Here is a 25,542-nt window from a genome sequence, read left to right on the forward strand (position 1 = left end):
CACACGTCACCCCACAGACGCATTGACGGAGCCCCGCTTGTTGAAAAGAGCTGCAGCTCTTGTTTGACCACATGCCGGGTTTTTTGATGACTTTTTATTTTCCAAATGCAAGAGTAGCTCCTGCAGGTCAAAACAAACACAAGGACTCGAGTAAAAAAAAAAGAAAAAAAACACAAATGTTGTTGCATGTTCAGTCCCTCAGTGATCACGGAAATGATCGAGTCAGCTTCATGCAAAACCGTCCAAACGCCAATCTGAACACAATGTGCGCCAGTCGGCTGTGCACCTGACTGTGATTATGCAAATGTGGGGTAATTAGCCTGAGAAACCCGCTAGCCCTAATGAGCTGTTGTAAGAGAGCACAGGATAATTTGGGGTAATGCGCCTCACATTGAGCACCGAGGTTTAAATAATAATAAATGAGTGTATTTAAGAACTCCCTCATACAGTGACAGCCACTCACAAACTCCATCTCCATTAAAATGCATCACCAACGACGCCCAGTATGTTTGACAGTCCCCAAACGCAGAGTCTACATTTATTTTTCTTCTCCTTTTATTTCCTGCTACCTGCCACAAACATGCCTCGGCGCTGCTATTCTGGCCCCGTATCACCTATTGACCTGACAAGCAAGTGTCACACATGTCAGCTGCAGGTGGAAACTCTCTGCAGGGAGCCATTCTGCGGCGCTGGCTGGCTCAGTTGGAGACCAAATTATCACCGTACAGAGGACTGCATGTAAGTGGACTCTTTTCACACCTTTTCTGCCTCCCAATTTTAGCTTTTTCTTTGACTGTTTTTTTGCTGTAGTCACTGGTGCGCTAATCCCAGGTTCCTGGAGTGGCTTCCGTTCGCCACGATGGTCGAGACGTTTTACAGCGAGCGGCTTCTCAAACGCTTCTCTTCTCTTTAAACTGCCGACACAAACAAAGACGAGTTTAACCAGCCGTTCGGATCCCTCGTTTCTTCCCGTTGTCTCTCCTCAGTTGAGCAGTTAACCAAGGAATCAATCTGGAGGTCTCCAACCCCCTTAAGATGTACGGCCTGTACCTAGAAGCAGTGAACGATTACATCAATGAATCCTATGGGGAGGACGTGTGGCGGCTGATCGAGAACCGGGCGGAGATCCCCCACCTCAAGTTCAACCGCCATCAGATGTACAAGTAGGTTTTTCACGTCGATAACTACGTTATGGTGCGCTGTGTTTGACCCGTTGTCCCAAAAACGAACCACCGCCTTTCCATGTCTGCTTTAAAAGCGACAACCTGATCCTGCGGCTGGCGAAGGCGGCGGGGGAGGTTCTGGGAAAGACCCACGACGAGCTGATGTACGCCTTCGGGGTCTATATGGTCAAGAGGATTGGGAACTACGGGTATGAGCGGATCCTGAAGGTGACAGAGCGCCTCATCGTGTTGTCGTTGTACATCAGGGTTGCACAAACAAAATGCGGATTGTAGTCCTGTTTTGCTAAACTGTATTGGACTAAAATGTATATTTAAACAAAATACATCCGTATCTGCTGCGGCGTTTTCATAAATTATAAACATCTGTCGTTTGCAATTCAAAGGCCGATTCCGTCTCTCTGGTCTTTTTAAGGTTTTGGGGCGAAACGTGCGCGACTTCATCAACGAGCTGGACAACCTGCACGAGTACTTTCGCTTCTCCTTCCCCAAAGTGCAGCCGCCGAGCTTCTGCGTGGAGGAGGAGTGCGAGACGAGCCTCACGCTGCACTACCGCAGCACCCGCAAGGGCTTCACGCAGTTCGTCAAAGGTAACGGCCCGTTGCATGCTGGGGAAACGGCTCCCGCCTCATGGACCGGAGTGTGGTGGAGTTACAAAGCAAAGTGGTTGATTCCGTGCTGGAGCTCACACGAGCCCACGGTGACGGAGACTTGACCTCCACACATCCGCTCCGTCTCCTCCCTGCAGGGCAGCTCTCTCAAGTGGGACGGCAGTTCTACAACACGGACATCGAAGTGGAAATCCTGTCCAAAGAGGAGACGGAGAAAATGACGTATGTGGTAGGTACTCGGGGGGGGGGGCGCGGATGTCGAGCCGACCTCGCCCTCCCCCGCCACCACGGTGCTACCGGCACGGGGGGAAAGGTCTCCACCGCCTCCCACGAGACGCCGGGGCCGGGTTCTTCTTTCCCCTCAAACAGGAAGTGTTTATTGAATGGAGTTAAGGGGCCTTCATGAATGACCCATTAGATTCGCTTTATAGAAGGTTAGAAGTTGAAATTTAATCTAAAAATGTAAATAATAATGTAATAATAATAATCTAAATAAAGATGCTGGAACTCCCAAATGTTGTCCTATTGATGACCGATAAACTTAGTAGACGAAATTGCCGTTATTTCATTTTGTAGCCAATCGGCGCGTAATGAGTTTGTCTTCAGTCTGATTGAAGCTTTAGTAACTAATTCTGATGAAAAGCTTAATGTCGACTGACAAACATTTTATTCAAGCATAATATCACAAAGATTTGTTCAGCCCTCAGGGACAAAAAGCACATGACAAAAAGCTCCACGTGAGTAATAGAGATCAAAAGCTCAAAGTTATATTTTGAATCATTTCCTAAATTGCAGTTTTTGTCGCTCAGACCGGCGCCGAAACCTCTGCACGGACTGCTCTCATGTTTCAAAAGGTTTTTAAATGAACTCCACGCTGCCTCTCCAGGTTTACAAGATGAACTTTGACAACGCCGCCTTCAAACACCGCATGCCGCAGCAGAGGACGGCGCCGGGCTACGAGAAGCTGCCCATGAAGCGCGGCATCTTTTTTGTCATGTTCCCCTTCAGCGTCATCTTCCGCCGCGACATGACCATGTACCGCATCGGCGACGGCCTCAAAGAGGTCTTCTCCGACCTCCAGGGCAAGAAGGTCGACGAGGAGTTCACCCTGATCAGACCCATGCTGGAGTTCAGCTGGGAGAACGTGAGTCCGCTCTCAGTGATGCATACTGAAAGGCTGCAAAGGGTCTTGTTTTTAATCGCTGCCTCCTCCTCGTCAGATCTACACCCATTTGAACAATGTGTTCGAGCTGCTGTCTAAAGCGGTGGTGGAGAGCAAGCAGAAAGTCAACATCACGACGTCCCAGGAGGAGAACGAGAAGGCGCGGGAAGAAGAAAGAGGTGCCGGCCTTTACATTTCAATCATTTCAGATGCATTATGTATTAAAAAGAAAAAGAAAAAGGTCGCATTACAAATAGATGGGATCACAGGACGTCCATCAAGTCGCTGCCTCATTTTTCTCATTTCAAGGTCATCGAAAGAGACGTTTAAAATATTTATGACATGTTCATGAAGGAAGACAAACCTCTGTTGTGCTCGTTGTAAAGTGCTACGAGCTCAAAGCACACATATTAAACACACTGATACAAAACATTGACTCACCAAACCCGCTGAAGCGGCTGAAACGGGGACGATTCGCAGAAGGTGTCGTACTTTCGGGAGGAAATGACCGCTTTTTATGTGTAAGAACGAAAGGTAATAGACACAAGCATCACCACCAGGAACGCGATGGAACTCTCGCATTCGTGGCCCACCGTTAGCTCACATTGGTCCATTGAGCCCTTCACCCCTCACTCCCCCCCCTCACTCCCTCCTCTGTCAGAGCCCAAGGAACCAGAGGAGATGAAGGGCGCCGACCAGGAGTACAGCAGCGCTCTCACCCAGTACAACAGCTCGGCCAACTCCGGCGGGGAGGACATCGAACTGCTGGCGTTCCAGACCATCACCGGTCTGAAGCCCTTTTTCCACTTCTTCCTCTTCTTTACGCACGCATTCCATCGCCCCCATAGCCCCTCCCCTTCACCTCTTTGCCCCCCCCCCACCTCAGGTAAGTGCAGTGAGACCATCTTTGAGGACATGCGAGAGCCTCCGAAGAAGCCCCTCCACCTGAAGGGCCAGATGAAGTACGTCCCCCAGTGGGACTCCCTCATCTTCCTGGGGACGCCCATGTAAGACCCCGGCCTGCAGAGGGACTGTCCACCGATCACCTGTGTTTGTTAGTTGAGTAAAAGGCCTGTTTTCCGCTCTAATGAGCTTTTGTTGCTAACTCAGCACTCCATCCTACTGCTGGGGGTCAGAGGGCGCAGTTGCTTTTAATGGTGCCGTAAATATGTATTAATTAGAATGAAGCAGAATGTGAGGGCCGTATTAGTTGGAGAGTAGTGATGAAATGAACCAAGAGTTAAATCAACTGAGCTCCAACAGCACAGGTCACTCTTTTTTTTTCCCTGGCTGGTTTGAGGACATTTCTATAGAAATTAACCCGAATTTCGTTGCGATTCTTTTTGAAAAAGACAATTCCATCACATCCGCTAGAATATAGTATCACAATTTATTTTCCCGTTAAAAGAAACAATTTTTCATTCATGTTTAGTGGTGCGTTGCCGCCCTTTTTTAGTTCAAAATTACATTTGCAAAGGTATGCATTTTAACTAAGTGGAATAACATTCTCTTGCTTTTCTTTGACGGACAGTTCATTTACCGTCCTTCATTTCTCCTTACTCTTAAAGCATAGAGACAGTGGAGGACATGATAAAGATGGGCGTGTATGTGAACGATCTGAACCTGCACGACTCCAGCAGGGAGCTGATTTTGGCCGGGACGCAGCAGTCGGCCGAGCTGCAGCTGGCCCTCGACCAGGTGATGGAAAAACCGCTCAACCCTTTGTCTGCGGGGGGGGGGGGGGGGGGGGGGAGAGCATCCTACTGACAAAGCCGGCTTCAAATGTGCAAAATCGCCTCATAAAAATGTTCTGAAAAGATTGTATGATTGAAAGCACTGACACAGCCAGGTGAGCACAGGTGAAAGCTTTGCTCTTGCATTGATTCAATCCATTAAAAGCCAAATCAGTCAAGGCTTTGAAATATGGATTAAGAGGATTAGAGAAGGCAGAGAGGGTTTTTTTTGTAGAGCTTTAATAGAGGTGAGACCGTAACCGCAAAATCTTTTGTCCCTTTTATGATCCTCTAGGAGCAACAAAAATATGCTCAGCTGCAGGAAATCATCAAGAAGCTGGACGAGGAGAAGAAGAGAGGAGACTCTTTGCTGTACGCCATGATCCCTAAAGCCGTGGCCGACCGCCTCAGGAAGGGGATCACCGCCCTGGAGACTTGCCAGGTACGAGGCAGTGCTGTCAATGATAGCGGCACAAACATCACTTCCAATGTGCACAATGTAACCTGTTCGCTGGTCGGGGGGGGGGGGGTGTTAGCCATGCAGCAGTGCTCTCAGCTTGGCAGCGGGTGAGTTGCAAAGAGCGAGTGACCAACAAAGGAAATCAGAGATTTAGCGTCAATCGCAGCAGGTGTGCAAGAGGAGTGAGGAGTGAGAAAGCTCATCTCCAGAGTGGTTTAATGGAAGAGCCAGGCGGGCGGGCGTGGGGGGATTGGGGGGGGGCTACTGTGATTGACAGGTCACTGCCACTTCCAGAGATGTACTCGTCAGTCCTAAAACAACATGGCGATGCCAAACTCAAGGCTCCAGCAACCGACCAAAAAGCAATGGGTGATATCAGTATTCAGTCTACGATAAAAACATGCAGGTCTTAATGCCAATAAGAGGTAGATACAAGCAGCAGCTGCAGCATCCAACATGTAAAACGTGCTCTCACAGAGAGCTCAAGGCCCACGGTGTCGGCTTCCTTCGTGTCCCAGGTCTTCCCGGATGTGACGATCCTCTTCAGCGATGTGGTCAAGTTCAACGAGATCTGCATCCACATCACACCCATGCAGGTGGTGGACATGCTCAATGAGATCTACATCGTGTTCGACACACTCAGCGAGAAGCACAACGTCTACAAGGTCAGTCTGCACAAGAAAATAAGCAAAACTCGAAAAACAATGAAAATTTACTTAAACCAAAGTGAAATATAAGTGTGAATTACAAGTTTAAGATTGGGGTTGAAGACCTATAAAATAGATGAATTCATGTTTGATTCATTTCATCAAGCGAAGCGTTCCGTGTAGCTTCTCCTTCCCAGGAGCTGTGATGCTCCTCCGTTCTATCCAGGTGGAGACGATCCGGGACGCCTACATGGTGGTGGCCGGCGTGCCCAACAAGACCACCTTTCACGCGCACCACATCTGCGACATGGCCCTGGACATGCTGAGCTCCATCGACCACCTCAAGGACCCCTCCACCGGAGACAACATCCAGATCAGAGTCGGTGAGCAGAGTTTTTCTATTTACTGCCTAAATAGTTTTGCCCTCCTCAGACTGGAGTTCGCGACTCGGGGTCACCCACCACGGATTCGGTGTCTTGATCCTTGTACTGCAGACTTTTCCAGGTTAGGCTTTTTTATCCACTTAACAAACAGCCCCCCACAAAATGATCGTTCCAAGGTAAAGAAAGTTCGAGACACCTTTTCCAAAGCGCCACAAGGGGTCGCTGTTCTACGACAAAAACTAATCATCTCATGGTCTGTAACTGATAACAGTTACTGGAAAAGTTCCCCACTCGGGAAAGAGATACATCAACACACAAAGTGGGGATTAATTAATTCTTCTTGAGTTGAGCATTTCCTCCGATCGGGGTTTTTGGAGGGCTGAAGCATATCCCAGCATGCATTGCTTAATACCGCTCTCAATTCAGCTCTGCAGGTTGCAGTTTCTGTTGTCGTCATTGGTTGCTTATACAGACAACTTTGGATTGCAGAGGTTTAAATAAATGTTGGCTCAGTGATGAGTGAGAGACAAATGATTACATTAAAAGTAAACCAGGCTTTGCCTGTACGATTTGCCAGTTTGTTTCTATGAGCTCCCCCCCCCCCCCAGGTGTTCACTCTGGTATGGTGGTCGCCGGCGTGGTGGGTCTGAAGATGCCTCGCTACTGCATGTTTGGCGACACCGTGAATACAGCCTCGAGGATGGAGAGCAATGGAGTGGTGAATATCATATTTCATAAGCCGCCACCCGGCAAAGTGTGGCAAATAACCCGCGGCGGCAATATGAATGACTGCAGCAACAATCTCCCTCAGTCCCATTTTGAAGTAGATTAGTATTGAAAACCATTTTCTGTTTAATGAAGTCATTGTGCACGCTGCTTTTTAGTTAATGCAACTGGCAAATCGCCTCGTTTGCTGTCCATTACTTACAGTAATATGATGTCATGTTTTGATGGAAATCTGTTTTTCCTATGAAAAGAAAATAAATTAAAAAGGGAGGCTGAATAACACTTCACTGCACACGGAAAGGAAGAAAAACCTCTTTAGAATCCAACCCTTCCCACAGTCTGTGTGCGTGCGTGTGTGTGTCTGACTGAGCAGGGCATGCAGATACACATCAGTCAGACCAGCAAAGACCACCTGGAACACGAGCCCTACATCATCGAGGAGAGGGGCAAAATCTTTGTCAAGGTGAGTCCTGCGTATCCGCTACAATAGGATTATTCCCTGCAGACGACACCACCCTCTAACTGGCACGGACGTCACAATAACTAGTTTGTCAGCTTTGGTCCGTCTCGTGGCTGTGAGATTTAACATACGTTATCCCGAGATGAGGTGTGGAACTCAAGTGACGCACCTGTTGTATCACAGGAATTCACCCGAGTCAATTCTTCAAGACATTTTGTGTTTCCATCCGTGCGTGTGTCTGACCGCCGCGCCACCGTCCTGCCCTCTTCCAGGGTAAAGGGTACATGAAGACCTACTGGTTGAAGGGAAAGCGGGACCTGTCGTTCAAGACCCCGGCGGAGATGCGCTACAGCAGCGAGCAGAAGGACTCGGAGGAGAAGAGCTCCAACGGGTGAGTGGACAAAAGCGACACGAACGCCACCAACAAGTTTAAAATGGCTACAATGATGTCACTCCAAGGACAGATTTATTTACTCGTCTGAATAACCCTTTGGAAACTCCATGTGTAACCGCACTAGTTCCATGAGCACCAACGCCAAGCGCATGAGCTCCAACCTCAACATCGGCGGCAGTGAGGAGCACGCGGAGGGGAAGCAGAGCCCCAGCGACCTCCCCCTGGACGCCTTGCCCCCGCCAGAAGACGCCGCCGAGCCCCCCGCCGCGTCCGCCGAGGCCGAGGAGAGAGCCAAAAAGACTAAGAACAGCAAGGGTGCCAAGCTGGAGGTGCCGCAGGGGGACGCGACGGCGGGGTCCTCGTCGCCCGCCGACGGGCCGGAGAAGGCGGCTCCACGGCTCGCCATCAAGAGGAACAGCTTCCGGCAGCAGTGCGCCAAGCTGCCCGCCAACCTGCCCATGCGCAGCGGCTCCTGCTCCATCCTGTGAGCGGCCGGGGGGGGGGGGGTTGACACGGAGAATATCATTTCAGTGTAAATCATCAATTAAAATAAAACAGGCATTTCTACGTTCGCAACGTTCACTCTGCTTTTTGAATGCTTCGTCGTGTCGATTGGTTGATTTAAAATTAAGTTAAGATGATGGCAAAACACTTTTAAATACATTCAAACATTTCCCGCTCTTTTTTCCCGGGCTCTTTTCCCGATCTTTGGTTAAGATAAAGTCTGTGTGACATTTTAGGGTTCCTTAAAGAAGACCAGCATGTCGCTTCTTTGTTTCATTGGCGGCATGCGCCAAAGGATTTGACTTCTGAAGAAACATTCGTTTCTTGGAAACATTCGTTTTTCTTCTTAAAAATTTCACAACAGGTTTCACAACATGCCTTCCTTATGCCGACTGTTGAAAAAAAAAAAAAAAGAGGTGCAATTTCCTCTAAAAGAAAGTGCACATTCGGGGAGAATTTGAGGGCTGTATCACAGCCCAGACGACGACTTTACTCTCCGTGATTCACCAAGTCACTGCTTCACCAATTATGTCAAAATGACAACAAAATACAGGATGCTTTGGAAAGTGAGCCATTTTGGGAGCTCGTTTCTGTGGACGCTCCCTTCGTTCACCGAGACATCCGCGGAGGTTGTTCTGCATCTAGTTTAAATGAAGCATATCGGAGTTCAGTAGGAATTGTTTTGGACTGCATTCCATTATATGATGTTTATATGCCCATATAAGGTGCCATGTTCTCATTTGCCTGTAATGAGGTCATGACACACAAGGCGTTGGTAGTTTCAACGAAACGCTGACCTGGCGGTTGAAGTTGTGACCACAAAGCACCTGTTTCTGTTATCCAGCAGATAACAGCAGAGAAAATGAGCGTTTTAAACACATCGGTGATAATCGCCGAGATCGCCACCTGCTCGTTGCCCGTCCCGATGGATGAAGTGGCGTGGTTTAAAATGTATTTTTACAAAATTATGCAGGAGAACTCTGCTCATAAAAGGGGGTGAAGTTCCAATTAAATGAATCAGGGACTGAGAACAAAAAAAGCGAGCTGGTAGGATCATATACAGTATCTGATCACATCATGGGGGGGGGGGGTGTCCCTCTCTGCTGCAGACCAATCAAATGAGATCTTCCTGGAAGCAGCATCGGTTCATCTCGATCTGTGCATTTATCTAGTGACGCTGTGGGTGGAAAGCCCCTGAGCTCACTAAATCCTCCTTCCCATTCGGGTTCCACGTCTTCAGGCGTAATGACCTGCCCTCGGTGGTTAGCAGGTCAGTTATTCCTGTCTTAGTCATCTGGTGATAACAGGCTGCCATCATGTGAGTGACTGAGTGTGCGCGCGTGTGTGTGTGTGTGTGTGTGTGTGTGTGTGTGCGTGTGCAAGGTTGGACGCTGAAAGGTCCACGCAATCTTTTAATGAAAGATAAGTGATATAATTGAAATTCCTCCTATTATCTCATAACCATACGAGGCCGGTCTGTAAGCTGTGTACAGTAAAGGTGAGACAGGTAAGAGCTCATTTCGGGTCAAGTGCGCACCTTTCGCACACACACACACACTTACACGCGCAAACGCGCGCGCACGCGTTCAGCTGAGTGCTCCCTGACGATGTTTCCTTGTGAGATGTCATTACACGATAAAGAGGAAGCCATCAGGAAACCGCTTAAGCACTACTTCCTGTCTGTTGCCACGGCAACCGACCTCATTCTGCAGTGGCGAACTTGAGCTAGACTTCAGCCCAGTTAATTTCTTGCAGAAGTGGCCGAGTGGGAGGCGGAAAACAAAAAAGGGAGGCAGGTGTGTCTGGCCCGACGCCGGCACGCCGGCGGGTGGGAGTTGCGTCCGGACGCTCCTCAGTCCAGGAGGGTCTCAGTGTGACCTTTGACCCCGAACATCTGACAGCGATTACCGTTTGCGACGGTTTAATTGGACGGGTCTCTTTTCTCAAAGTTTTTTTTCAACACAGCTGGTTGCTGTTCGGATGCACTTACAGATAAACACAGAGCCTGAGAATCAGGGGACACTTCCTGTTTTCTAAATGAATGACTTGAGACGTGTCGGCTGTCGTTGCTGTGAACAACGCCAGTCTCCATCTCGATGAAATGTCTGTCAGGTTTTATGGCAATCAGCTAAACAAAGTTCAATTCATGCCGCTTGGTTTTATTAGACTGTGAGCACAATAAAACGCACCTATCGGGGGGGGGGTTACTTTATGAAGTGTGTTTTTCATGTATAAAAAAGGGACAAAGGGCACTAGTTTGCATCATAATGATGTCAATGTTTAGCGGCTGTAGTTTTATGTGCAGTCGATTTAGATTGAATTGTATCTGTGATTTGACACCAAACAGTATCGACACACACACACACACACCATAAAACACATAACACAAGTGTTACTACTAAAAAGGCTGACGATTCATTACCGGAAGGAAATAAACGGCTCGGTCGTAAATGCACATTGGAGTAGTCTGCATGGGTCTCACATCTGCCATTATTCCCCCGTGTGTGATATCATGGCTTTGAATATATGTCAAGATAATGCACATTATGTCTGCATCTAATAATGTGTGAATTATAGGCCTATTCATGCTCTCCGTGCTGTGTAGACATGTAGTTGAGTCGAGCCTCCAGGATTTGTACCCAGAATGCTGTCAGAGCGTCCAGTTGTACTTACAAACACGCTGTGCACAGCTCTCAACCTGGAAACCTGCAGACGCAACAAAATGAAACTATACAACCCAAGATCCCTGAGATGCAGATTTGCACAGGATTATTATTATTATCACACGACGCCCCGGCGTTGCAGAATTACAGTCACGTCATTTTTACGTGGATAACTTGGCAGATTAAGATCACTGTCGACCTCAGAAATGATTACAAAAGCATAAATTACATAGAGAGTGTTTTCCGAGCTGCATGAAGGTAGTTGTGTCGTGTTGCCCATTCACTTTATATCAAAAAGCACAACAGGTCGAAAAGAGAGTTTAGCTGGCTGGGAGTGTGTGTGTGTGTGTGTGTCTGTGTGTGTGTGTGTGTCAGACTGAGACTCCCGGCCACTCATTGTTTTCATTCTACCCTGAATAGGTGACACGTGCACACGCGAGGGCGGGACGCTCGGCCGCACTGACAGGAGCTGCATTCCAGTGCAGGTGAACACACACACACACACACACACACACACACACACACACACACACACGCAGAGCAGAGAGGGGTTGAGCCACTCCCCTTTGAAGCGGCTGCATCCCCGGATCACTGCCAAATTCTTTCTGGGCTTTTCACTTGTCAGAACAAGCAGAGGCACAACGTCAGCAGTGCCGAGGCGGGACGGGCCGAGGTGGGAGAATACAGCTGTTCTGCAGGGCTGGAGCCTCAGAGGGAAACTCAAGAGAGGCGTGAGAGAGAGAGAGAGAGAGAGAGGGGGAGAGAGAGACAGAGAGAGACAGTAAGGGGTGTGTCATTGCCTTTTAGTTCCTCAAGGAAGTGCAACTCAACGTTATCTTAAGACAGAGTGGCAGCACCGACAGAAGCGCTGCAGGAGGAGGACACTTTTTTTTCTTTTAGAATTCTTTTTGAATCTGCTTGTGGTGAAGATGAAGCGATCCAATTAAATCTAACTGGCCTTCGCTGTCAACCTGAGACTGAGAGAGAGAGATTTGACAGAGCAGGAGGGAGAGGGACTCAGCAACACAGGTAAGAGAACTTGTACCGTGTTCATGTGACACTGAGGAAGAGATCAATCGTCCTGCGGGCCCGGAGGACTGATTGAGTTCCTCCCTCTCGATTTTCTCTGTGGACACATTGAGAACGGTGATCGGAAACAAACTGTGTGACTTCTCTCCACTTCCCCATCTCGAGCCGAGTGCACGGGTGGCAACGTACAGATGTTGCGCTCACACTTTGAGGTTTGCACACACTGGGGAGGGGAGAGGGGGAGGAGGGGGAGGAGGGGAGGAGGGGGGGGGGCGTTGCTCAACTCCAACCTGGAGGTGGTGGACTTTCCTTTCCCCAAAAGTCTGCTTTGATTTTGAAGTAGTAACAGATAAAGGGGGGGTGGGGGGAGGGGGGGGTGTAGATCATATTGGCGGGCCTCGGCTGGCGGCTCCCCGGCGTTGAAGACGACTTTCTGTCGGTTTCGCTTCCCGTTCGGGCCAAACGGCTCCCCGGGAGGGTTGTGCAACATAGAAAGAGTGACTGCAGAGAGGTGTTTTTTTGGGGGAGGATATCAAAATGCTTTGTCATCTATTATTAAAAAGCACTGAAAACAAACCTATTTGACAAATGCACGAGGTCAAACTCATGCAAACTGTGTATGACACTTGCAAATTAAATGTGAGACTAAAGTAAAAGAGCATAAGAGTTAAAGACAGAAAAGAGACAAGTTCAAAACGCACACAGGAAGTGACATCCTGACACGGTCCCTGTAGCCTCGCTGTTATTGCGTAATCATCTTTGGTTCATCGTCACACGTTTCTACCAGTCAATCGTAAACCTTTGCAGCTCAGTGACGACCTTTCGACAACGGCCTCCTTGTTTTCATCCGATAGAGCGGAATGGCTTGTTGTGGTTTTTTTTTGCTTTTCTTTCTGGAACAGTCTCATTGTTCAATCGGATCAAAGGCTGAAAGAGCCCCCCCCCCCCCCCCCCCCCCCCCCACACTCACCCACACTCCCCCCCTTTCCCACTCATCCCCAGGTGATGAAAGTCACCGAGGATGTCTTTCTGTCGAGCTTGTGCCAACAAAGTCCTGCAATGCACTCTGATAACAGCGCAAAGGGAAAAGGGAGCATCAAGAATCCCCATCTGAGCCCTGTGAGATGTTTTATCCACACACACACACACACACACACACACACAAAAACACACACACACACAAACACCTGGATGCAAAAAACAACCGGAAACCACTTTTCCCTCTAAAAGCACGCACAAGTTCACACATGTCCGCGCAAACGCGGAGGCTCGATGTTGGAGTCTTCTGAGGAATGCTAAATATTTACCTCTCCTGGCCGCCCGCGTGGCTCCACCGATCGGCACTTTAACCCAGAGTTAAGGCCTCCTCCCCGACCGGCTGCTTACGGTCAGTTCCGCCTCTGCTATTAATCATTTTGGCCCCTCTGGCAGTGTCAGACCTCACTCAGCATACAAGTGCCCGTCAACTCCAACGGGCATCAGTCGGGGAGGCGACAAACACTCGAACGGGTAACGGTGTCACTCTCTGGCGGTCGCCAGCGATGCTTAAAAGCTCCCTTCTATCCAAAAATTGATGGCGAGCATCTGAAGCGTCCTCGGTGTGGCCCGACTGAGCAACACCCATTACGCAAAAAAGTGGTTTCGTGGCAATGTGCTACCGCGACGGCGTAAAGGCTTGGAGGCTTGGAGGCTCTGGTCAACCGGCCTCAATCTCCTGATGGGTCTTGCATCAAACAAACAACGTGGGAGCGCGAGAAAGAGGCAAAAACCGAAAAGCCGAGCAGCCGGCGGTCTCCAGCCGAGGAGCCACATCTCAGTGAGGCGGATGAGGAATACCCAGAATCCCTGGGGTCCCTTTTTCTTTTCTTTTTTGTCAGCTAATAAAAAATGGGATTGAAGCACGAGTCTGAAGCAGCTATCACGCTGCTTCACTGCCATCATCGCGCGCTGAGTGAAATTAATCTAATGAACGTTCTTTAATTCCCCACGGCTGGCGTAACAAAGCAAGCCGCTGGAAAACGTGGCACTCGGGATTAATGGCCGAGTTTGGAAATGGAACCTGGTGAGATATTCCATTAAAAAGAAGAAGAGGAAGAAGAAGAGAAAGTGAATGTTTGCTTATTACGGATGTTTCCGCTGGGAATCAGGCTGCACATTAGGGACGGGGAGGAACTCTGCGTATTTACATGATATGATCGTTAGTTTTAGCAGATCCCTTTTCGTTTGAGCCGTTTGCTCACATCGCCGACTGTGAGTCATCGACAGTATTAACAAGCTTGGAAAGAACACATTAACGCAAACATGAGGCCGTCATTCAGCCGACAGCTTATGGACAGAATGCTGGTAACAATGCACAGGCTGTCTCAACAACAGAGTAACGGCTTTTGTTTAACATAAAGGCAGACCCCAGGCCAGTAATAAAGCACTTAGTCCCAAACCCCACAAATGACAAGCATTTAACTCGTGTGAGTCAACGCATTTTCAAAAATGCGCAATGACAAATATCTGTTCGTTAAAGTTGAAATTGGTGGGGTTGCTAACAAGTGGCTAAATTGGACACGCGTTGTAGCGAATAAGGTTAGTTAGTTGCACTTTATTGCATTCACGCTATAAATATTAAATGAGTGGTGTTCTTTTGCGAAGATCATCTTTTTGAGTAAAACACCAAATTTACCATTGTTGCATGAAGTCGTTCTTTCCTGTTCGAGGGAACCAGTGCGATGCTAACTTCAGCGGATCTCTGCAACCCCCCACCAGTGATGCAATCTGGGAGACGCAGGCATGGACGTGTCTCAGCTATGCAGCCTTCGCTGCTCCTCTTGCTGCACTTGTCCACACAGGCCAGAAGTGGGATCTAGTGCACTGAAAGTTGCAGCTAAAAGGTGCTTGTTTGAGCACTGAGGGTCCATAAAAGTGTGTGAACGTGTGACCAGATGCCACAGGAAGTGCGAGAGGAAGTCATAGTGGAACTGATGCCAGCTAGAGATACTGTACGTCTTGGTGGATCTCACTGCAAATACTCAGTCAATTATTTGACATGCATTGTCCTTTGGCTTTGTGGGAATGGAGATGAAACAATTGCTAAGTTCTCTACAAGGAAGCATTTTGCTTCTTCTATGGTTTGAATTGTGTTACTCGGATTGTTTCAGTCTTCATTTTCCTCTGATATTCAGCAGTTTTCCTTAGTGAACGATTTCTGAATCTGCTTTCATGCTGGAAATGGGGGAGAGGGAGGGAGGAGGGGGAGGGGGGCGTAAACAAGCAATCAAAAAGGAATTCGTTGAAAATATGTTGACAGTTGAAGATGAACTGTGGATTCTGTAGTGGTGTCATTGCCTGCAGCACGCATGCTGATGACCTCCCGCGGGGGGGCCGGAGGGAGGCTTTGTGACGGATGCTAGGTGTGGTTAGGTCTCGGTGGAGAAACTAAAGTCCTCTGTGGAGTCTCTCGCGTGGTGCTTTTCCCTCTTGGCAGCGCTCGTCAGTTGCAAAAACAAAACACAAACTGGAACACACCGTTACATAAAAGCGGTGTTTGGTTTCTTTTTAAAAACATGACACAATTCACTGTATTTTTAAAGCGTTGGTAAATCACTAAACCGACTTTATTTCCAGGAATAAAAAAGGATTTGAGTTTTGATTGTCCACATCTTTGTCGCTAACATGGACAAGTGGCAATACGAAGGTTAGAGGGTTATATCAGGTCTGGGTAACGACTGGATCCCCAGGTCACGTACGTGGGGTGAACACATGTTGCCCTCCCAAGCCTCCATGACAACGAACCAATGGCCACTTGGACGTAGTACTTAACCTCCACCTCCTCCACCTGAGCTGCTGGCTGTCTGCCAGTGACAGAGCGGCAACCAGATGTGTGAAAATGTTCTTCCTCTTCTGCTACGTCAGCACCTACATATACCCTGATGGTTTTTCCCCATTTTAAGTGCAGTTTTCCGATGCCGTCACTCTGCCAATGCATTATCTTTAGTCAAACACGTTTTTGTCTCCCTTGTCCTCCACACTTCAGGCAACCATGGACGCCTTCAGCTCCAAGGACATGGCCTTGAGGGCGCAGAAGAAGATCCTCAGCTCCATGGCCACCAAAAGCTCCGTCCAGATGTTCATCGACGACACCACCAGCGAGATCCTGGACGAACTGTACCGCGTCTCCAAGGAGTATTCGGGTAACAAGTCGGAGGCCCAGAAGGTGATCAAAGACCTGATCAAGATCGCCGTGAAGATCGGCTTGCTGTTCAGGAATAACCGTTTCAGCACGGCGGAGCTGGGGGTGGCCACGGATTTTAAGAAGAAGCTGCACCAGGGGGCCATGACGGCCATCAGCTTCTACGAGGTACGTCTCTTAAGTTGAAGGAAATGATCGCACATTTCTCTGACGCTGATGTATCAATAAATCCAGAAGTCACTGTTCCTAAAGAATGAAGCAATGAAAAGAAACAATTAACGCCTGTTAACGCGCAGTTATTTAAGTGCAACTTAGCACAAAATGACTTAATGCCATGTTATTTTTCTTACGGCCGTATTGCAAACATGGTGAAATCGCTGAACATGAGACTCTGAAGGGTGACGCCACAATGACGAAGTCCACTCCTTGATTACAGTTTTGTAACTGGAGCTCTTTCAAGGCCCAACAGCTAGCTAGCTAGCTAGTTAGCTAGTTAGCCTGACCACCCTCACCCGACCTCGAGCTGGAAGTTAATGTTAAAGTAAGACAAAGACAAGGGTGCCAGGTAGGACACAAAAAGGATGCTTTTAATGAACATATGTGTATATAAATCCTTCTCATAAGGTTACAAGTGCCCCTTTTGAGTGACATCCTTTGCCAAGTAGAAAACAGCCTCATTGTACCTCTCTAACATTTGCCCCCCTCCTCCCCTCGCCTGGTGCAGGTGGACTTTACATTTGACCAAGCCGTGATGGAGGAGCTCCTCACCAGCTGCAGGGATCTGCTGCTGAAGCTGGTCAACACGCACCTCACCCCCAAGTCCCACGGCCGCATCAACCACGTCTTCAACCATTACTCGAACCCGGAGCTCCTGACCAAGCTGTACGAACCCGGCGGCGCCTTCAGACCCAACCTCACCAAGATCTGCAAAGGACTCAACAAACTGGTGGAGGACGGGACAATATGACCCATGGACTCTTTTTGTGAAGTCACACCGGGAGGTCAACGGGGGCAAACGCAGCAGAGGCCGTTGGACAGATTGAGTCTTTGCACTGCTGAGGACTTGCGACGCAAGACAAGAGATTTAAGAACAAAACCGCTGCCGCCGTGTTCTTAAAGAACACGTGGGATACAAATACAGCTGGTTGACTTTTTCTTTACGTTTATAGGAGATTAATAGTGTATAGTTGTAATGTGTACTTGTCTTTTCAGACAAAGTTCACTGAAACAAAAAGACAAAACTTGACTTTAAACCGGTTCATTCTATATCAGTCTTTTTGTTGGATTATGAAAAGCCATCTGATGTAAATTCGTGAGACCGTGAAATGTTTCATTGTGAACTACTGATGTTGTGTATCCAGATGAGGAGGAGGAGGAGTTCAAACTGATTGCATAAAGAGGAGAGCCGGGGGCCGATGCCACTGTAATACTGCACTGCCTTCTGGTGGTGAAGACGATGGCCGACATACTGGACGTGTGTATCCGGGCGACAGGAAGACAATGCAGCCGAGAATAAAGCAAATGACCCACAAAGCAGACAATTGCACACCAACACTGTGTGTCCCTGCTTCACAACACAATCGGAAGCATGAACAAAAACGCTCTACTCTTAAAATGGTGTTGACTGAACGGAGCTTGTATGTTAATCTGATCATTTGTGTCATTCCCGAGGTCGGATCCCAGACAATGGAGATTAAGACCGCCGTTCTTCTTTGGTTTTACATTAAACAAAACAATAAAATTCACAGACAAAAGAAAAAAATCGGGCCTTAACTGGACTCTACTTATACTAACCAAATATAATCCGCCGTTTATTTGCTTCTTTATTTTCTAAAGCAAGAATGACCCCCTTGAAAAAAGAGCAATGGGCTTCATCCTCCCAGCTTCACTCAAAATTATCGCCAAAAAGTCCAAAAGGATCAAAAGGAGGTTTCCACCTCGCCGCCTCAGGCCGCCTCCCCGTTTCCTGTCGCCAGAACCCCCAATTACAGCCCCCCCGTCTTGACCCTAGCACCCCGATTCTTTTATTGTGATCAAATTTTTTATTAATTTTCAAAATATGCATTACACATCAACTATCCATTACAATGAATATACACACATACATACAAATAAACAGACCTACATACATCTAAACATACACACATACAAACGTATAAGATAAATATTAATACAACCCCCCACCCCTATTATATGTCTCCATACTGTGGTAGAGGATATAATTAACTATATCAACTCTTGAATTCTACTGAAGATTCTAGTCCATGAAGAGAGGTTTTTAACTTTAGCTCCTTGCATTCTGGCTACTTAGAGTTCCAGGTTTACAACACGGAGAGAACGGCCAACCACTTGATTTTGTAAGAGTATGTGGAACGACGGGGCATTTAGGAGCAGTCACATCCGAGTGAAAGGAACTGCATATTTCAGAACACTTCTCAGATTGGCACCTGGCATTTTCCAAAAGAAGACGTACATCTTTATAAAACCAATGGTTTGAATAGTGTCAAAAGGTTATTTGGCCAGGATGTCTGCCACTGATCAACAACAGTCACAGACAGCTTTGTGGTTGTTCTGTGGGGACTCCAGTTTCCCACAATTTAAATTATAAAAAGATAAAAAGAAAACGCCACATGAAAGCCTTTTTTTTTTTAAAGAAACAGTTGACATCACTGAAGCTGTTTATAACCGAAACACTGTTCTTGGGTTATCAGGAATGTAATAAAATTGACCGTAATACTTATATATTAAGTATAAATAGTTAAATAAATAAGTGTTTATACATTCTTATGAGGTAAAATGCTGCATTTATGATTTGCTTTTCGTAATCTGGGCATGTTGGGCACAGTGACACTTTGCACATGAAGCCACATGTATTAAAGGCATTTTAAGAAAAGCAACTTGGAGTCCTTGTAGCGATTTGCATCTTGTCAACACACTAGAATAGAGGCTATTTTTTGGAAAAACGTTTAAAGGGAACTTTAAACTAGAACTACATCCATTGGTTGCATCTCTACAGGCAGAGACAAGGTCAGCACACATAGACGTTTGACCAATAAATCCATCGGTGCAGTAAGAAATTACAAAAGAAGGCCAATGCAAACACACCGTAGAGATTACCGGCCTCTAGGCCAGAGAGAAAGTTTGCTTCCTCGACTTAATATTTACTGGATCTGGGAATGTTCTAAATCATATCAGTGCTGGCTGGCCGATAGAGGGCCACGAAAATAAAAAATAATAATCAATATAAATAGTTAATATATTTCAGTTTTTAAAATATGTAGTGTAACCTGTAGTATTTGTACAATATGACATCTGTGCCACGTGTGCGCTTTTCACACACAGTCCAAACACAGCGACGGGACGCATGAAGCTCCTCATATTCCACAGCGGCGGCCTCTCTCGACCTTTTCCACCCCTGAAGCTCACATGGAGGGATGAAGAGTGGCACAGAGCTACGAACAGCGTCAGGTTGTTGTGACGCAGTTAAACCCTGTCTTACTTTTACGGGGATGTAAGAAAGGTTTCAGCCACCGCAGTCAACACTTCTATTTCAATCTTTTCTTTGGCAAAAGGCTTTTTGTGTTGAGTCAGTAAACAAAGCCTCTGTTGCTGCGGTGACTTGCTCGTCAGTTTGGTAGAACCGAACTAAAGACCAGCCAGAAAGTCCCATGAGAAGTTGCTGTGGACTTGGCGGCAGAACCTTTTAGCATTCGACCGGATTGCACCGAATAAGTTACCCGTTCCTCATAAAATAATATCGTGTGCCTTTTATTGGCCTCTGCGTTTTTTGTACTCGTAGTCAAATCTGGAGTCTGCCAGCATGGTCAAACGTTACGGCTGCACTAATGTTACCGAGCTCGAAAGCAACGCAACTCATTTCATTGACATCTGAAAATAATCATTTGGTGACAAAAGGGAAAAATGATGTCAGCGAATGGAAAAAATAAAAAAGAGTGACATCTCTTGTTGTGTCTACTCGTTGGAGACCGCTGATCTACAGCATGTCACAGCTGGAAGATCTCGTCCTCCCGGTCTCTCAGTTTCTTGGTGAGTTTGGTGATAGTGAGGGGCACTGACACATGTGACGCCTGCTGCTGCTGCTGCAGCAATCCGGAAGGCGAAAGGGCGCTCTGCGACCTCGCCAACGGCCGCCGGCCTGACGTCCCGCTGGAGCAAGCTGCTTCTATGGCGGTAACCCTGACAAGAGGAAGACAAGAAGTCAGCAGACTTGCTCCGCCAGTACGAGTTCTACCAAATCATTAAACAGCTCTCGGGTGAAAACTTTTTCCGGTGGATCATTTTCATAACGATGACGAGGCAAAAAGGAGACGGAAGGGCGTGAATGGTGCGCGTCAATGGCCGTACCTTTTCTCTGCGCTCTGGCATCCTTTGACGGCGGCATGCTTGGACTGACATATCAATCCATCCAGCCTCTTCAGAAAATCTACCGGAGTGAGGTCTGACTCCCTTTCTTTGCCGTCCTTTTGTGGCTCCCTCTCTGGGCAGCTCCCAGTGAGCCCGGCAGAGCCGCCTTTATTACCGTCCTCCCCGACCAAATCCACCCGTTTGATGCCGTGGTCCGAGTCCGACCACACTGGGATCGAGAGGGACGTCCTCAGGAATATTGACTCGTTGGCGTAAAGCCTGTTGGCCCGATTGATTTGCTCCATCTGCAGGAGATTAAGTCATCGGCTTCAAACTTGGCCAAAGTCGTCGAGAAATATAAAAAGCATCGGTGCAGATTTTTTGCTTTTTACTGAAATTATGGAGCAGCACACTGATTATTTCATGCCAGTTACCACAAATTGAAAATACAATTTAATTGCATAAAGCACGGTGCTGGTTGTGATGTTAGGTACTTAATTTCACTGAACAATAAAGAAGTTAAAAAACAGACAGCAAGAAAAAACGGGCACACAACATTCAATGTTAATTGTGAACATAATCGTATAGAAAAAACATGAATATTCCATGCGGAGACCAGATATTATAATATCACCCATCACGTTTGGGCCTAACTACACGTTTTGCTGAGGAGAGAACGAACGTAAATACACACCGACTTAACGTAAAGTTAAGTAGTGACAGTAGGGAAGGAATACGTACGGACACCCCGTATCTCAGGGACAGGCCCTGCAGCGTGTCTTCCGGCTGAAGCTTGTGTTCGATGCGTCCCTGTCGAACCGGGGACAGCGGAGACCGGACCAGACTCCCGTAAGACCTGGTGCGGCTGCCGTGAAGCAGGCCGTTCCCCCGGGCCGGCGAAGGCGCTCGCTTACCGGACATGACGGTCGCGAAGCGCTTGGGTGTTGCGTTTACAACCCGTTTGCAACCGGTGTTAGATGGCAGTTCCTACAAAACTAACGTGTCACTCACATCTCGAGAATGCGGCTTATTAAACGCTAGTTAGCATATATAAGCTAACGTTAAGTGAGCAAACAAGCGGCTTAGTTAGCCTGTTAGCAGGGTTGACAACTTTAAACCTAGCTAGCGTTCATTTGGGTTGACAGCCCGGCCGGTCCTTTAGTTCCCGTGTTAAACTCTGACTCGCTGACGTCACTTGTCCAACCCGTGTGTCGGCTACGGGCATAGTTGACAACAAGTCCCACCGAACACATCTCTGAAACAAACGTCTGAAAAGTTGCCGATAAAGTTGCCGATGTGTTCTCAGTTAGCTGCTGGCTGCCATGTGTTGCCATGGCTGCCGAATCCCCGCAACCAGTCCCGTGGTTCGTCACATGAGTTGCGTTCATCACAATCGGAAACCCCGGGACAAATGGAGGCGATGGCACTAACGTCATTCCGTTAGCCACGAGTCGATTGAATAGTTCGGTGGGCACGCAAGACTTATGGTGAATTCTAAGCATACATCGGAGCTAGCGTTTCAAGGTATACGAAACATGTTTTGACCAAGCAATTGCACAATATAGTAGGAGCGTTGACTAGTTATCACGCTCTCTTGTATGCATACCTCACTAAATCAAGAAGAAATCGGGATAATTTCCCAATTCGGACATCAAAACAAATTACCATCCAAAAACTGGGGTGAACCGTACTTTTTTGATGGTAAACTTGTACTTCTCCATTTCCTATTCGACTAGGAACGCAACATTGATATCTAGATTTAGAACGTAATAGAAGCGGAAGGTCGGTAGAGGGCGGTAATGAGTTAAACAAATTACACTACATTTAACAAAAACAACGAAGAAGAAGTAGGAGGTAGCACCGGAAAAAGAAGTTGCTACTACTAGCCAGCTAACTATGCTAACCTGTCATCGGTTTCAGATTATCAACCATACAAATTATGTCTTTTAAACGGGAAGGTGATGACAAGAGTCAGTTAAACATACTCCAGGTACCATTTAACTTTTTTTTCCTTTGTAGAAGAGACGTTAATCACGTTGTTATGGTTAGCCACCTGGGGAGAAGTTACAACTGTGAAACTAATACAATTAACAACAACAACAACGAGTCATGCCATTTCAACTTGTACAAACACCTTTTGTCTTCGTGTTTCAGAAGCGTCGCGTAGCGGATCTTCTGTCTAATTTCATACCAGACGATGAAGCGGCTCTAATGAGAAACGGAAGGTGAAATAAACTCGAACACTGACTCGTTTTCAGGGTGAAAAGTCAATTTAAAATCCAACGCGTTCATTCGGTCTGTAGATACAGCTGCGTGGTGTGCTCGCACCGTCCGGTGTTCGACACCGTGGACACGCTGACGGTCCACAGGAACGGGAAGAGGCACCTGGAAGGTGAGACACAAGTCGCTCTTATTATCTATCTTTTAAAAGAATAAGAACCAGGACGAACATCAACATGTTCTGTTCAGCCGTGAATCGATGCCAACCGCATCTTCTTGTATTACTTAACTAAATCATAGAAATGTAAAAAAATGAAAATGATCTGATGGTTGACAAATGTATATGTTTTTGCACGGTATGAATTTTTCGTGTGTCAATTTCTCAGGATTAAAAGCGTTCTATGGCAAGAAAGCCCGACTGAAGAATGAAAGGTTGAAACGGCATCACGAAAACTACGTCCAGGCCGAAGACACAAGGCAGGTCGGTAACTTGAACTGCTGCCATTCAGCTGAGTCGAAAGCATGTTGTTGTTGTTTTTGTGTGGCGAAGGTAATCTTTAGCCCCAGTGTGACTCTCGTATGACCCTGACGAATGACCTCATTTGCCGTGGGAACAATAAACAGCCCATTTAGTAGAGCTGACCTCTGAGCGAGCTCTCTTTGGCTTTTGAGACCCTTCTACTTCCAGTGTTTTCGTCACGTTTTTAGGAGCCCTCCTGTTCAGCCCCTTTGCTGGAACAAACACGGCGGCTGACGCATCACGCTTTATTGAAGACGGCGCCATATAACAGCTGCCATACAAAAACAAGGTGAGTGGGCCTTTTTAACGCGTCTACACCTACAAATCATTTAAAAACCCTAAAACTTCACCTAAATCTATTTTTATTTTCAAGTACGAAATCGGAAAAGGGGCCGCCGAGCACCGGCTCAGAATTCAGCCTCAGCGCCTGCAAACAGACGACGTCCCAACAACAAAAAGAAAACAAGAAATCTGAAGATTCCCAGAGTTCAGCAGGTGAAGTCTTTAATGTTCAGACATGGTTGAGGAGAACCCCCGGCCCCCGGTGTGTTTTAATCGAGGGGATGTTTTTGTGTGGCCGGTGAAGGGGCACCACCGTCAGACCTAGAAGGACCTAAAGGTGCAATGCCGCTGGAGAAGGAGAAGCAGGAGGAGCCGTTACCCGAGCAGAGGAGGAGAGAGCTGCAGCACTATCTCAAACTGAAAAGGTACAGGCCGGTGGTTTTGTCGCTCAGGCTGACGTTGTACGTTTTCCTTATCAGATGATAGTCCAGCATATTTGACTGTTCCAGCATAGTGGCTTCCATGTCATGGTGCTCTATCTGCCTCCCAGTGACGGGTGGCTGAAGGACCGCAGCGGCCAGTGGGTGAGGGACGAGAATGTGGAGTTTGATTCAGACGAGGAGGAGCCTACTTCCCCCGGCCCCCTTCCTACAAGTCCCTGAGAAAGGACCAAGAACTGTGGGAAAGCACAGGTGAACTTTCACCCTAGTGGTGCGTTCAGGGGCCACGGTGCGAGCATTTCTCTTCATGAACCTTTTAATGGATTCTACGCTTTTCCCGTGTGAGACTCTTCAGCGCCTTTGTGATCTTGGGGTGCAATCGCTCACGTTGTGAGAGAATAAGAGAATTTGAAGAAGGCCCTCCTCAGCTCTGCCAATACGCTCGGGGTCAAAGTTCAATGTGCCATGTCATGAGAGATTAGTACAACCCAATTGAATGCATGTGGCAGGAAACAGAACGTTTGTAGGGAAAGGACGGAGTTTTGTGTTTGACGGATCTCGCTTACTGCCCCTCTTGACATTTCATTGTAATCTTCTCCAACCTCAGCGGTCGAGACTTAAAACAACGCCCCAAACCAACCGGGCCTCCATCACACTCGTGTGTTTTCCCTCCTGTCACCTACAGAACCAGCGATCTTATTCCCAGGCTCAGCGGGGCAGTTTCATCGGAGCCTCCGCTTGGCTTTCCTCACACGGTGTTTGCCCTGTGCTCGTCCCGGCACACAGCCGGTATGACTCCGATAACACCGTCAGGGTCAGCGGGACTTAGCACGGGGGTTAGTTTCTGATGACACTGCTAATGTGTGTTAAAAAAAAAAAGAAGCACGCTCATCTGATTAGATCTGGAGCTGAGAGCATCACGGCGAGAAGACACTTGATAAAGTTCACCTGATTGTGGAGACTCGCATCAACGACCTTTAACATCAGCTGCCGTTTCACTTGTGCCACTTTAATGTACCAGGGACGTGTGTGTGTATATATCTATGATAAAAGAAACGGGCGGAACATGATTATAATAAATACGTCGGCCCCAGCATGCATTGCAACCAGGCTTAACGGTCAAAGAGGAGAGAAGTGTGTAGTTTGTGGCTTTGAGTGACGGGACCTGTGGGAGCTTTCTATCTTTCATGCAATGGTTTTATCAACACAAAAATGGAGAAAATGGCCAAAATAAATAAAGCGGACGCAGTGAACGGAGGCTGTTAGAGGTTAGCAGCTGTTTGTGGTCATAAAAGTTCGGGCGCAGCCCTCTTCAAGTCTGTATATTTGGAACAAGGTAACTTAAGCCCAGCGGACGAGGTTACGGGTCCCATTGGAGGAGGAGAGGGGGGGTAAAAATAGCTCAGGTGCATGAGGGGAGTCAGAGGATCAGGAGACTTTAAAGGGATTAAAGTGCTGAGACTCTTTACTCAAAAATGCTGCCGAGTTGTAAATATAAGGTGGAAGTTGATCTGTTAAGAGAGTCATTTATCATGCTAAGATTTAGTCAATGTCGGACCTGTGCCTCTAACGCAGATTTATA

The 25,542-nt window shown here is 47.5% G+C and overlaps 4 protein-coding genes and 1 long non-coding RNA gene across 10 annotated transcripts; 3 read left to right on the forward strand and 2 right to left on the reverse strand.

Moving 5' to 3' along the window:
* The first annotated feature begins 628 nt into the window (after nucleotides 1-628).
* Nucleotides 629-8,327, forward strand: LOC120810392 (soluble guanylate cyclase 88E-like). The gene is made up of 17 exons (XM_078094525.1): nucleotides 629-738; nucleotides 987-1,163; nucleotides 1,259-1,391; nucleotides 1,597-1,771; nucleotides 1,930-2,021; nucleotides 2,679-2,936; nucleotides 3,013-3,133; nucleotides 3,616-3,741; nucleotides 3,841-3,961; nucleotides 4,523-4,652; nucleotides 4,983-5,129; nucleotides 5,666-5,812; nucleotides 6,021-6,177; nucleotides 6,786-6,895; nucleotides 7,277-7,366; nucleotides 7,636-7,754; nucleotides 7,882-8,327. Exons 2-17 carry the CDS (start codon nucleotides 1,036-1,038, stop codon nucleotides 8,243-8,245), a joined length of 2,418 nt encoding a protein of 805 aa, XP_077950651.1. The 5' UTR covers nucleotides 629-738; nucleotides 987-1,035; the 3' UTR covers nucleotides 8,246-8,327.
* A 1,039-nt stretch (nucleotides 8,328-9,366) lies between these two features.
* Nucleotides 9,367-17,895, forward strand: tnfaip8l2b (tumor necrosis factor, alpha-induced protein 8-like 2b). Of its 3 annotated transcripts, none has more exons than XM_078094532.1 (4): nucleotides 9,367-9,531; nucleotides 11,345-11,409; nucleotides 15,978-16,301; nucleotides 16,858-17,895. In XM_078094532.1, exons 1-4 carry the CDS (start codon nucleotides 9,507-9,509, stop codon nucleotides 17,098-17,100), a joined length of 657 nt encoding a protein of 218 aa, XP_077950658.1. In that variant the 5' UTR covers nucleotides 9,367-9,506; the 3' UTR covers nucleotides 17,101-17,895. The 3 variants fall into 3 exon arrangements, with proteins under 3 accessions (XP_077950658.1, XP_077950659.1, XP_040021005.1); XM_078094533.1 differs by lacking the exon at nucleotides 9,367-9,531 and adding an exon at nucleotides 9,545-9,768; XM_040165071.2 differs by lacking the exons at nucleotides 9,367-9,531; nucleotides 11,345-11,409 and adding an exon at nucleotides 11,414-11,953.
* Nucleotides 17,896-18,155: 260 nt separating this feature from the next.
* Nucleotides 18,156-21,847, reverse strand: lysmd1 (LysM, putative peptidoglycan-binding, domain containing 1). The gene is made up of 3 exons (XM_040165069.2): nucleotides 21,240-21,847; nucleotides 20,499-20,803; nucleotides 18,156-20,330 (listed from the first exon to the last, which is right to left on the reverse strand). The coding sequence occupies exons 1-3, from the start codon at nucleotides 21,417-21,419 to the stop codon at nucleotides 20,138-20,140; spliced, it is 678 nt and encodes a 225-aa protein (XP_040021003.2). The 5' UTR covers nucleotides 21,420-21,847; the 3' UTR covers nucleotides 18,156-20,137.
* Nucleotides 21,848-21,886: 39 nt separating this feature from the next.
* On the forward strand, nucleotides 21,887-25,084 carry scnm1 (sodium channel modifier 1). Of its 4 annotated transcripts, none has more exons than XM_078094531.1 (8): nucleotides 21,887-22,022; nucleotides 22,653-22,723; nucleotides 22,802-22,890; nucleotides 23,105-23,199; nucleotides 23,427-23,527; nucleotides 23,612-23,733; nucleotides 23,825-23,945; nucleotides 24,071-25,084. In XM_078094531.1, the coding sequence occupies exons 2-8, from the start codon at nucleotides 22,710-22,712 to the stop codon at nucleotides 24,180-24,182; spliced, it is 654 nt and encodes a 217-aa protein (XP_077950657.1). In that variant the 5' UTR covers nucleotides 21,887-22,022; nucleotides 22,653-22,709; the 3' UTR covers nucleotides 24,183-25,084. The 4 variants fall into 4 exon arrangements, with proteins under 4 accessions (XP_077950657.1, XP_077950656.1, XP_040021001.2 ...); XM_078094530.1 differs by having other exon boundaries at nucleotides 23,612-23,732; nucleotides 23,815-23,945; XM_040165067.2 differs by lacking the exon at nucleotides 21,887-22,022 and adding an exon at nucleotides 22,168-22,488.
* Nucleotides 22,362-22,768, reverse strand: LOC144389505 (uncharacterized). Its single transcript, XR_013453613.1, has 2 exons — nucleotides 22,633-22,768; nucleotides 22,362-22,551 (listed from the first exon to the last, which is right to left on the reverse strand). It is a non-coding gene; the product is annotated as an uncharacterized LOC144389505 (long non-coding RNA).
* Nucleotides 25,085-25,542: the final 458 nt, after the last annotated feature.

Source organism: Gasterosteus aculeatus, chromosome 20 (assembly GCF_964276395.1).
Source record: "Gasterosteus aculeatus chromosome 20, fGasAcu3.hap1.1, whole genome shotgun sequence".
Taxonomy (NCBI): domain Eukaryota; kingdom Metazoa; phylum Chordata; class Actinopteri; order Perciformes; family Gasterosteidae; genus Gasterosteus; species Gasterosteus aculeatus.